At 33.2% G+C, this 12,338-nt stretch overlaps 2 protein-coding genes across 16 annotated transcripts in view; both read right to left on the bottom strand.

The window, feature by feature from the left end:
* Window positions 1-200: 200 nt before the first annotated feature.
* Window positions 201-3,933, bottom strand: LOC126849778 (NAD kinase 2, mitochondrial). 2 transcript variants are annotated; one of them, XM_050592005.1, is made up of 7 exons: window positions 3,782-3,929; window positions 3,454-3,608; window positions 2,033-2,330; window positions 1,489-1,812; window positions 1,238-1,319; window positions 881-1,145; window positions 201-762 (listed from the first exon to the last, which is right to left on the bottom strand). In XM_050592005.1, the coding sequence occupies exons 2-7, from the start codon at window positions 3,485-3,487 to the stop codon at window positions 530-532; spliced, it is 1,236 nt and encodes a 411-aa protein (XP_050447962.1). In that variant the 5' UTR covers window positions 3,488-3,608; window positions 3,782-3,929; the 3' UTR covers window positions 201-529. The 2 variants fall into 2 exon arrangements, with proteins under 2 accessions (XP_050447962.1, XP_050447961.1); XM_050592004.1 differs by having other exon boundaries at window positions 3,454-3,933.
* Window positions 3,934-6,318: 2,385 nt separating this feature from the next.
* The window catches only part of LOC126849748 (bromodomain adjacent to zinc finger domain protein 2B-like), a 178,368-nt gene continuing 172,348 nt past the window's right edge, over window positions 6,319-12,338 (bottom strand). For all 14 annotated transcript variants that reach the window (XM_050591912.1, XM_050591920.1, XM_050591914.1 and 11 more), the window contains 5 exons: window positions 11,899-12,020; window positions 11,652-11,793; window positions 11,401-11,531; window positions 10,300-10,584; window positions 6,319-10,091 (listed from right to left, as the gene is read on the bottom strand). In XM_050591912.1, coding sequence (XP_050447869.1) covers window positions 9,914-10,091; window positions 10,300-10,584; window positions 11,401-11,531; window positions 11,652-11,793; window positions 11,899-12,020 — 858 coding nt within the window. In that variant the 3' untranslated portion in view covers window positions 6,319-9,913. The remainder of the gene's footprint in view (window positions 10,092-10,299; window positions 10,585-11,400; window positions 11,532-11,651; window positions 11,794-11,898; window positions 12,021-12,338) is intronic.

Here is a 12,338-nt window from a genome sequence, read left to right as displayed (position 1 = left end):
TATATGATTATGTATTTATAGAGAAATGGTTTTAAAAGACATGGATATTAGGAATGCTTTCTTCTTTTGAATCGAATAGTCGAATAGTTCGAAGAATCGAATAGTTTATAACTTAATGTATTTTGAAAAATTTTACATTATATATGTATATATATATATATATATATATATATATATATATATATATATATATCCAAATATATTATAAACATTATTTCCGTCACCTCTTTCTCAGTATATATACATATATATAACATTCTCGTACTTTTGTATTTTTTATGAAAAATAATTTCTTTGGAAAAATATATATATACATATATATATATATATATATGTATAACATTCTAGCACTTTTTGTATTTTTTATGAAAAATAATTTCTTTGGAAAAATATTTATAGGATATTGTATGTAAAATGTGTACTGAAATCAGTTATATACATATATATGAGAATGTTATTTACATGATAGCAAATTATTATCATAGTTTTATCACTATGAAATACTCCTTCAACAATGCTAATAGTTTATTCAGTCAGGAAGAATGATACTTCGCAAAGAATCTTCGGGAAAAGTTCCTATTTCCGCAATGGTACCGAAGTTGAAAGAGACCGCTATTCCACCATCGAGAACTAAACCTGCATCGAAACATTGTGATCTTACAGTGATCTTTTTACAAACACCGCGAGGATATACGCCTTTTGAAATGGATATTGGATCAGGTGCTATCATATCTCTTATGGAATAACACAATTTGGAATCCTCTGTAAATAAATAAATAAATAAATAAATAAATATATATATATATATATATATATATATATATATAAATTATTTGAATAAAATCTATACATATATATCTCTTTTTTTGTGTCTACTAACCTGCATCAAATTGTAAATTGTTATTGAAAGTTAAACAGATTGCCTCAATTTCATTATTGGTAAATTGTCGCTTAGTATCTATAAGGCTCAATACTTCTCTCACAGTTTGTTGGCTTAGACTGTTTATAGATTTATACCATGACGTTGATCCAGTACCAGTGCTTACGCATAAACCAGAACTTTTTATTTTTTGATACTTTTGTTCTTCATCTAACTTTATGAACAAGGTACTTGTTCGTGCCGATAACGTTTCACCCATAAACACCTAGCAACGAAAACCAGGCCTGGGATAGATATAAAAGAGCAAGTCGCATTACTCGGCTATTAATATATATCGAGGAACATTAATTAACTCACTTCGTTAAGTGCTAACCAAGGTAAACGCCTTTCTCTTGGTAATTCATCAAGATTATCTTTAAATTTTTCATTTACATAGACTCTATAAATAATACATATAATGCTTAAAGCTGGCACCGTGGTAAAAAATAAAGACACAATATAACATACAAATTCCAAAAAAAAAAAAGTCAACTATTGTTAATAAAGTTTATGATCAGGGCATAATAATTTAATTAAAATATTAATACATATATTAATATATGACATGCCTTTCACCACCTGCAACGCGTCCTTTTTCATGCATGTGAAAAGGAGGTTTCCATATGTCTTCTCCCTTCAGAATAATCCGAATTCTCCTTCGCATAAGTATATTGTAACGTCCTGCTCTTAGCATTTCGAAAATCTCTCTTATATTTTCCGTATATTTTGGCGATAAAAGAAGATAACCCTCGGATTTCTCGGGATTTGAATTAATGCCCATTATAAGTTTTTTATTGTCAAATATTAAATTAGAAGCCAAAAGAAATGTTCCATCACCGCCAACTGGCAAAATTAAATCTGCCCATGTAAAATATGAATGATCTATAGTTGTTCTGAAAATATATGATACACATTTATTATTATTATAAATGAACATTTCTATTTCAATTTGAAACAGAAAAACAATTTATTTTAATTTATATGTATATGTATATGTTTATATGTATCTTTAAAGGTCTATTAAATCTAAAAAAATGAAGAATGTGTGAATTCTTTGGCAAAACACTATATATATTTTTTAGATTAAAAATTCTTTAGATTAAAAGTGCTTACCTATCTACTATTTTATATTCTATATTCATGTTCTGCAAGACTTTAATTACATGCTCTATTACAGCTTTAGTGGTAAAATGACTAGTAAGCATAGTGTCATAATCAGAGCCTCTTTCTATTAGTTTCAACTTCAGCTGGGTTTCGTTAAGCTCGGGTTCCCGTAATCTTTCAAAATCATACCTCGATAATTTTGCCACAACAAGTACCTTTTTAGGCACAAAACTTGATTCATTTCGAAAGAAAATATATAGACTTTTGTGTGCATGAATAGAATGAGATTGTAAATATTGCAATGTTTCTGAAAAAAATCATGTAAAATATTAATTTTTAAATTAATTTGTCTTTGATTATATTTCAAAGATAAAATATCTATCAAAGAGAGTCAAATAAATAGAGAATAGTTTTAAAATATGTAGCTTTATCAATACATTTTACCATTTAATGAAATCATTTAAAGTTTATAATTAAAAAAAAATATATATAAATAAATATTATATGATATTTTTGATTAGCAAAATGAGAAAAGCAAAAAAGAAAGATAAAATTTAGCCATTCAGAAATATCTTATATAAAAAATCTTAGATATTATTTTTTTATGATTTTTAATATAATTAATTAATGCAATTGCTTCTATTGTATTTTGTAAAAGTATCAAATATGTAAATAAAATCATCTATAAAAAGATAAAACCTCTTATGTTTAAATTTATTAAATTAAAATAACATATATGAGTAAAATATCTAGAATTATAAAATATGATTTATATTAGTATCATATAATCATTGTTAACAGTCTAAATATAATATATAGAAGTAGTCTTTAGTCTTTGACCTGATTCATATCCTTTAAAAATAGTTGCTTAATCATTCAATAGAAATATAAATTAGAATTGTAAAACAGTTGACGTTACCAGCAAAAATGTTATCGTAGAATATGCTCTTCTCTACATATATATATAATGCATAATATAATAATAAACTTAAGTGTTTTATATTAAAATTGCACTAATTCGAAATTATATTACTATTATATACATTATTCAAAAAAATGCCATATGTATTATCATAAATTTGTAGACTACATTGGCATAACATATGCAATGACATCCACTGCTTCAATTATATTTTCTTGCTTGAAATGAAAAAGACTCCTATTCAAACTTTTTCACTAAGAACGTGAAAAATATATTTGATAAGATAAATCTACTTTGTGTACATTTTTCTTCTTCACTTTCTACTCTTTTCTTATTTGATAAATTTATTATTGGACATCTCTTTCAAAATACAATTGTAAATAATATACAAACACGATATAAGATAATTCCTAAAAGTGCAGAAATAGAATTTAAAAAAAAGAGAGAATTAAAAGAAAACGTCGGCGGACAATCGCTTGTAGATCTCACAATCGAAAATTATACTTACTGGCAGTTTTACAAAGATGATTGAAAATCGTCATCGCATGATGATTGAGATATTCTAATGCGTAATATCAATCGAATTATTGCGAATGACAATTCGCTCCGAAAGTTTCACAAAACTTCTTCTAACTTTTAAATATTTAATTGGCTTACGCTGACCTGAAATAACACACAACCAATATTGATCGCACGTGATCATACATAGCAAGTCATAGCCGATCTCTTCTTCTTCTTCTTTCTTAAGTGGCACCTGCTCTCGATCGAGAGTCAATACGGCCAGATACACACGTATGATGTGTAATATGTAAGTGGCTTTAATACTTTAACCGTACTATTAGCGATCACACGATGGAGACGCGAGTAAAAATGTCAAGGTGAGCTCCAGTGTAGGTTATAGTTGCAAGGAAGGAGAAGGGATTTCCAATATGGAGAGACCACGTAGCGCGAAGTAGCGGGAACCATTGATCACCATATATATGATCATAGCCGATCAACGCATACGATCGCCATAGATATATAAAATATATAGACGGAACATAAAGGACATAGACATAATGACCTAGAGGTCTATTACGGTTTTCGAAACGAAGTGAAAAATACAAAAGGAAATTCACTAGAATATCTACAATTTCATTTGTTGAAATCTAGTAAATCTGTTCACTTTTGTAGTTTCATCTCGTTTCAAGAACCGTAATAGCACAATATATACAGTAGCGCAACTATATATGTAATACTACTATATTGCTAGTCAAAGTTCAACGAGGGCGAGAATATTACGGTGCAGACGTATATCAATCTCTCTCTCCCACAATTCGTGTATCTTACACAATGCGCATGCGTTGGCATATGTAGAGGACATATGTAATATTATTGGCTCAACAAAATTCGCACATGCGCATTGCGTAGTCAAGTACGCCAATTTGTGGAAGCGAGAGGATGATATACGTCTACACCATAATGTTTTCGCTAACGTCGCTTATTGGGAAGATACGTGATTAGCAATATAGCAATGGAAGCGCCCTTCTCCCTCCTGAATATTTACAGAGCATTAATAAGAGGCTCTATGGAATATGGCTGCCTCACTTTTTCTTTCAACAATCATTCTTCTATGTATCATCTCGAGAAAATTCAATTCCAAGCTTTACGTGCATGTCTGCTTCAAAAGAACTACTCCAACGAACATTATTCTTGCTCAAGCCGGAGAGAGCCCCTTAAGATTTAGATTCGAACTCTTCACCTCCAAATACATTCTAAAAATCTTCGCTCTAAATTCTTATTCACTTATAGATAAATTATTCGCTCTTTTGTCGTATTCACGCAAAACCTCGATGATCAATTCTTGAAAGTTTCTCTTATTCAGCTCCTTTAGTTCTCTCCTTTGCATAAAGTCTCATTTTTCCAAATTCGACTATCCTGCTGTTTACTCTATCGACTACGATGCGCTTATCTCTTTTCCCTCAATCGTCATCTCCTTTATCGAGGTGAAAAATATCAAAAATGCTCCCTCAAATCGTCTTCTTTGAAATTTATGACCAATTAATTTCCTTCTGCACGTTTTTCTTTGCAGACATCTCAAAAAACGATTCGGACGACTATGTAGAGTTCGCTATATACTCTCCTTGCTCTCACCTGCAACTTCTATTCAGATCTCATTCTTATTCTTTTATCTTTACTGCAGAAGCTCTTGTTATTCTTTATACTCTGGAACATTTTCTATCCAATTCAGTTACTAAATCCGTCATTTTTACCGACTCCAAAAGTGTTACCGAAGCCCTACTCTCTATCAATCTGGCTCATTCATATAATTACGTTATCTACGCTACAAATAAAAGCTCCGAGATTAAACTAGCTAAATATGAAAACACCATTTGGATTCCGACACATGTAAGGATCCTCGAAAACGAAACAGCCAACTATTTAGCGAAAAGAGCATTTCTTTAGGTCAATTCTCTGAGAAGCAACTTCCTCACTCCAACTTCTATCCCTCAAAGAAAATACATTGAAAGTTTTAGTAGACTCCTTAAGATACAAGGCAGACACAAAGGATCCAAATATTTTAACTCATTCGAAAAGATCACGCTCAAACCCTGGTTTCATAAGCTTAAACTCAGAGAAAGCATTGTTACCTGCTGTAGACGTAGAGCGACCACTACGTCCTCAATTACATCGCTGCAATTTGGTTACAGACCCTTCTTGCCCATGTAGCTATCCACGCAAGACCACGTATTTTGGAGCTGCCCTCTTTACAACGCACAAAGGTCGTCATTTTTGTCACTGCTGTCCAGATTCAAGATAACACAGCCTTATAAGATTCAAGACATTCTAAGAAAACCTTCCTCCGGAGTTATCCACGCATTGTTTTCCTTCCTTAAATCCTGTAATACATTTAATATCCTTTACATTTAAATAGAATCTCTTCTCTGACTCCCTTCTCTCTATCTCATTCTATCACTCCTCTGTTTAAATCAATTGTTGGCCTGAATATACTGATAGCACTCTGTGTTCCGTTTCCCCGGATGCACCTAGTATTATAGTTTACATCACGTATATTATAATATCGGGTGCACCTGGATAGGAAATCGGAACACAGCTCTGGGTCAGAAGTGGCCATATAAAAGCAAAGAAGAAGTGATATGAAACCCAATAAAATTTTTCTAAAAAATGTAGTCCAAAATGTGGTACAAAAATATATATGCCTGCCAAAAAAGCATGTAACAGTATTTCAGTAAAAAAACTGTATAATTTCATTAACTTTATGAAAGTATTTTAGTTACATTATCTTTTTGTATGCTTGGACTTAGGTGTTAGAAAATCTTGACTGTTTACTCAAAATATATTATAGTTGTCGAAAGAAAAAAAAGAAGTACTATACAGATACACGCTTCGCTTACACTTTATTAATTCATTTGCAATACATTAATTAAGTCTGTTTAAATAGCATCGAGGTTACCTAACGTATGCCTTCGTATATACTATAGACAATCATCTAGTTTAAATCTCTCTCTCTCATTTTCACTCGCATACATACATTTTCATTTGCCTTTCTCTCTTTTTCTTTCATTCTCGTTCTCTTTCTCTCCTTTCATGTATTTCCTTCGTTTCTTTATCCGCTCCATTATAATCGATATCAGTTATTATTACTATTACCATTGTCTCTCTGATTTTATCAGATATTTTTGTCTATCTGATTTATATACTATATATACATACATACATATATATATATATATATATATATATATATATATATATATATAGTATATGTAGTATATATAGTATATACTATATATAGTAAGATCGACGTTTAAAAACTAAAATTCGTATAAAAAGCGTCGTTATATGTACTAACAATGTAACTGTTTACTATTTAAATAATAATTAAATTTTAAAAAATTATTTTTGTTGTATCAGTTTGTCGTTTGAATGTATGAGATGTCTAAACATATCGGCTACTGTATGACAATGCAAGGCGCGGCACGGCGTGTCTCTTTTGTAAGAACAATCGGTAAGATCGACAAAATGCCCCATATATAATCTGCACTCTCAATTTTTTTTACATTGGTAAATGTATATACACGAACTCTCTCTGATTACGATCGGTCTTATCTCTATTACAAAGGATAATAAACATTTTTATTACTATTTCTACATAGACTGAAATTACGTGACCAGCAGAATCTTTACCACATCTTTGAAAACTGACAAATGAGAGAAATCACAATAAAAATAAAAAGAAAATAGAATAGAATTTTTTGCTATTATTTTCGCAGATTAATAATACTGAATATCACGATAGATCTTGAAATCCGACACAGTGTGTAACATTAATAATATGGAATGATCATTATCATATTGACAATTTGTAAGTTCCTGAAATCATAAGGTCCTTTAAAATTTCATCTTTTTGCGAGACTACATACAATAAACAAATCTTTATAGGTAAAATTGAAAAACTATTTTCCGACATTAGGATGTAACAAAAAATTCGTAGTCATTACGCAATCCCGTCAATGATCTTACCGTATGTTCATTTCTCAATTACGATGAGACGTCGCTGTTTCAGTCGCACCCTGAACGATACCAATTATCTTTTATTTTGTAGTCTCTCTCTTTTGCCGTTTATACTTTAATTAATACTTTTACACACTACGAGTGTTTTTTTTTTCCTTTAAACAGTAATCATTTAGCACGTCACACTACGATTGAACTCTCCCTCCCTCCCATTTTCTCTCATTATTTATTTACCAACTATTCGCTATTACGAGCAATAATGTACATCAATTACATACAAAACAAGATACAGTGTGAATGTTTTCGTTACATCATAGACACCGTCTCGCGTAAAATGGTCATACTTACAAAGGTACGGTTGATTATAATCGAAGAAATTCTCACTAATATCTGACACATCTATCGTTCGCAGCGCAATAATATCTCTTCGTTTTTATTCTGTAATAACGCTTCGAAGATATTTCGCTTTGAAAGATGTTCGACGCCAATCGTCGCCCTTAGAAAACTCCGCACAAACGGGAGAGAATTAGTGTGTAAGATTTAATCGTTGGACTTGGCGCGATCAAAATTGCGATAATTCTTATTATAATAATACTACGCATCGCGTGGCGAATATAAATCTAATTTCTCAATGACAATCAAAACACAATCACATTCATTACTCTCGAAGAAATTCATTTTCTTGAAGGCGTTCATCATGCAATGCACTTTTTACTGCGTTACATCCGAAGAATTTTTCATGCTGATCGTATTTTCGGGGATGCGCCAACTAATTTAACAATTGAACAATAATTTTCGATAATATCATCCCTGAATGTCTAATTTTGTGTCTGTGTATATGTGTGCTGATCCGGGTTTACATCACCACTTTACGATACTCGATGAATGAAAAATGGGAAGCCTTGGACGTTACAACTTTCCCATGGATAACAAACAATATTTCTGCGTATCAAATGAAGTGATATCTCTCTCATATTTACTTAATAAATATTTGTTAACACAATATTAATGTGATGTGAATCTCTTCAACGGCAGTGGAAAATTTTATATTTGCTCATATATATATATATTATTCAAAACAAAATCTTTATATTACATAAAATTAAGCAAACGGAAAATTCTAAACAGACTTCACATTTTTCTACAAATGACAATAACATTTTTGATAGATCATTCACATAGCGCAAGTACGCAAGGCTCAACACGTTTCTCATTCCTATTATTAATTGTTGACTAATACATTAAAATATAAATCGTTGAACACACACACTTTTCTCACACTAAAACGATAATTATAATTATAATAGACAATTTTGTCTATTAATTTGATGGATCTGCGAATCAATATAACATTCATAGAATAGAGACTATGTTCTTGTTTTAAAATACTGATGCGTGAAAATATAAAAATTTTCTTTCTTTTTGTCATTGTACAAGTTTCGCTCTGCGTACTTCATGCGTTTTTTTGTTTTTTTTCATAATATACATTCCTAGATTGATAAAATCCGATGCCAAATGCAAAGAACGCAGAAATCAAAATGGTTCTGCGAAACGGTGTTAAGATTTTCTTTAATCCAAACGTCGATTTCGTGCCCATTGTTTTATATATTTCTACAGCAAATAATACTCTTATCTTATGTGCTCATTTGTGGGCAAAGGTGATGTGTGAGTGTATGCATGTATGTGTGACGTGTATATATATTCTGTGTATACATATACACACTATATTCATATTTATATATTCATATATATATATTTATATAACCTCTCTCTTTCTTTTTCACACTTATTACTTTGCAAAATATTTCTTTTGCCAACGACGCGTCGGCATTTAAGCCTGTATAATACAATCGCAAATTACATTTTAGTCGCTTAGGCAAAATGTTCAATTGTTTATCGGTAAGTACAATGACCATTCGCATTGCTTCATCCCAATCGGCAGGAATCGAAACGATGCGCTCTTATCCGATTAATCACGTCTAGTGTCGAGAAGTTCTCTCGTTTATCGCAGATTAAGATCTCGACCAAAGAATGCGAAGCTTTCCCTCGCACTTTCCCTTACCAGGATTTGTTAAACCGGAGCCGAATGTCCGATCGGCTAAGAATGTTTCACATATAATACTTTACAATGAATAAGTTTGGCGAAATTACGCCATTATGGTGCTAAAAGGAAAATAAAATACAGGGACATACTCGTGTCAGAATGCATATAGCGGAGAATGAATGATACGATAGGCGAGTGTATCCAGCATTCGTAGCGATTATTATTACAATGAAAAATTTGATCGGCCGCTAGAACGAGGCCGACTAATAAAACAGCTCGGAAGTAGAGAGGATCAGTCTCTTTCGATGACGACGACAACGACGTCGATTTATCGCGCGATGATGCGGTGCATATCCTAGTAGTAGAAGTGGGCAAAGCTGTTGCAAGTATTGCGCGAACGTACCGAGCCTCAGCTATGCGTTTGCGGATGCGGGGGCGGCGCGCCGGTGATCTCGGTCCAGCGCATTTCGAAGAAACTGCGCATCCCGTGGCCGGCCTTGCCCACAGGACTGTCGTCCTCGTTGAATACCTCGCAGTTGATGAACATCTGCCTGACATCGGCGCAAAACTCATCACGAGACTTGTACCTGCATCGAGAAGCACTCGTTGTGAAAAACTTCAGCCTTCCAATGCCGACCAAGGTTGACGATGATCGGTTAGGAGTTTTTTTTTGCGATCGATCTGTATGTATTAGCTCTACTGTCTTAAAGACCGGGATGTGATTTTGAGAGGAAAGGCAGTTAAAGATAGTACTTTCAATTAATTAATCGCTGGCGCATGTGTTGGGCAACTTACGCAGAATCCTGCAATTTCTTCTTAATCGTACTGAGATCCATGGGGGTTTTTATGATTTTCTTGTAGGTCGGGAACTGTTTGGTGTTTACCGGCAGGAGGAATGGCCAGGCCTCGTCCTGCTGCTCCAACTGTTCGAGGAGTATCTTACAAGGCGCCAGCTCTCGTTGTTGCTTCTTCGTGAGCGTCCGATTGTTACCCTCCTTCCGTGGCGAAGCGGTAGGAGTCGCCGGTTCCGACGAACTGACGTCCTCTACGTGCGTGTTCGATGCCGTTGACGGCGTTGGACTGCGGCGCAAAACAACAGAGAAATTATTTGCACGATTAACTTCCGTTCTGCAGGAGGTTTCCCGTCATTAAAAGCCTCTGGACGAATGCGCAAGGACGAATCGCATATCGATTCAATCGTGTGTCCGGCTGAGACGGGTACGTTGCTCCCGATGAGATATTTGCGTTCTCTCTTTGACTCTCTGTCTCTCGTTCGCTCTCTATTACTTTTTTCATTTTACTTTTCGCCCACTTTCGCCCTCTCTCGTTTTTTTTTTCCGATTCGTCATACACGATCTGAAGGCGGCTCTACTGTTATACGACGAATTTTTCTGAGAAAATACCCATCCCCCCACAGTCGGCGATCGCAAGTACACTAGGCAACAACGATGTATTATGAATGTCCAGGGTGTCCCGACAGAGAAATCTGAGAAAATAATATTGAAAAAATTCGAAACACCCACTATTTGGAACTAGAAAAGTTATCAAAGTAAGTTATCAAATATAATTTTTTCTAAGCGAACAAACTGCGATGTAGCAGCTTCTCGTGGAACACCCTGTTGAAAGATAAAGTTCCTCAAGACGACAAAAATTCTCGGCAGTATTGCGCCACGGAGCCGAGGATTAAATTGGTAATCGCATGAATACAGTGTATACAGATAGTTCGTTCATTGTGAGATTGCTTTATTCAATCGGGAATAATATCGTTCGCTATTTGCGGTTCGTTGAATATTATTAAATCATTATCTCATCATGGCTTTTTTTTCTAATGTACTTCGCATGAAACGTCATTAAGTCAGCGACTTGACAATGTTTGTTTGTTTTTAACGTAATCACCTAGCTGGTGGATGATCAGAACTTTCACTTTCTCTGGTGCCTCCCCCTTTGGTATGACTCCTTCGACTACTATTTCTCTTCTTTGGTTGTTTACTGTGGCAATTAGAGCAATACCATTTTCCTCGTGGCATCTGCAAGCAGAGCATAATACATGTGTTAAAATGTATGCCTATACAAATACACAAGAATTGACTTTGTCGGATAATGAGATCTTTAAATATTTATAAAGATATATTTCGACAGTCACTTACTTTTGGCATGACAGGATTGTGGCAGTCAGTGTGATAAGCCCTTGGACAAAGTTCACATAAAACCAAGTTTTTACCCGCTCTTTTCCCGCATACTAAACAATTGCGTTCACCTGTCGCTTTGTTCATACACTCGTGACAATACCTGAAGTAATAGTAGAAGAAATTTGAGCAAAACTTTCAATGTAAAATAAAATTGATTTATTATATTTTGTAAAATGTAATAAAACGCAAAATTATCATCACTCACCAGTCACCATCAGGAATGTTTTCCATTTTTGGACGGAAACAATAAGTATGATAGCCACGATCACAGCCATCACAGAGCAGCAACTTATCTTCGTTGTCTCCACTATGACAAAACTGGCAATTCTGTAACCGAAATAAACTCCTCATTTAAAATGGAATAGAAGAATTAGTTTCTTATGTGGCAGCTAGAATAGCATAAAGATTATAGCATTGTTTGTGTTAATTAAGTATTTTTTAATTCAAAAAGCACAACAACAAAGATCTATGCAAATAAGTTGTATGTATCTAATAAACACAATGCAAAACATAATTATAAATAACATTGCATAAAAAAAATCATTATAAAAGCTCAATCAAACAATATATATAGCAAAATATTTAAAATAATAAATGTCAAGTATTTTTTTAATTTTGAGGTTTTTAATCTAAATATACTATATG

The sequence above is a fragment of the Cataglyphis hispanica genome, chromosome 5, assembly GCF_021464435.1.
Source record: "Cataglyphis hispanica isolate Lineage 1 chromosome 5, ULB_Chis1_1.0, whole genome shotgun sequence".
In the NCBI taxonomy this organism is placed as follows: Eukaryota; Metazoa; Arthropoda; class Insecta; order Hymenoptera; family Formicidae; genus Cataglyphis; species Cataglyphis hispanica.
This window is presented reverse-complemented; position numbering and strand designations above follow the sequence as displayed.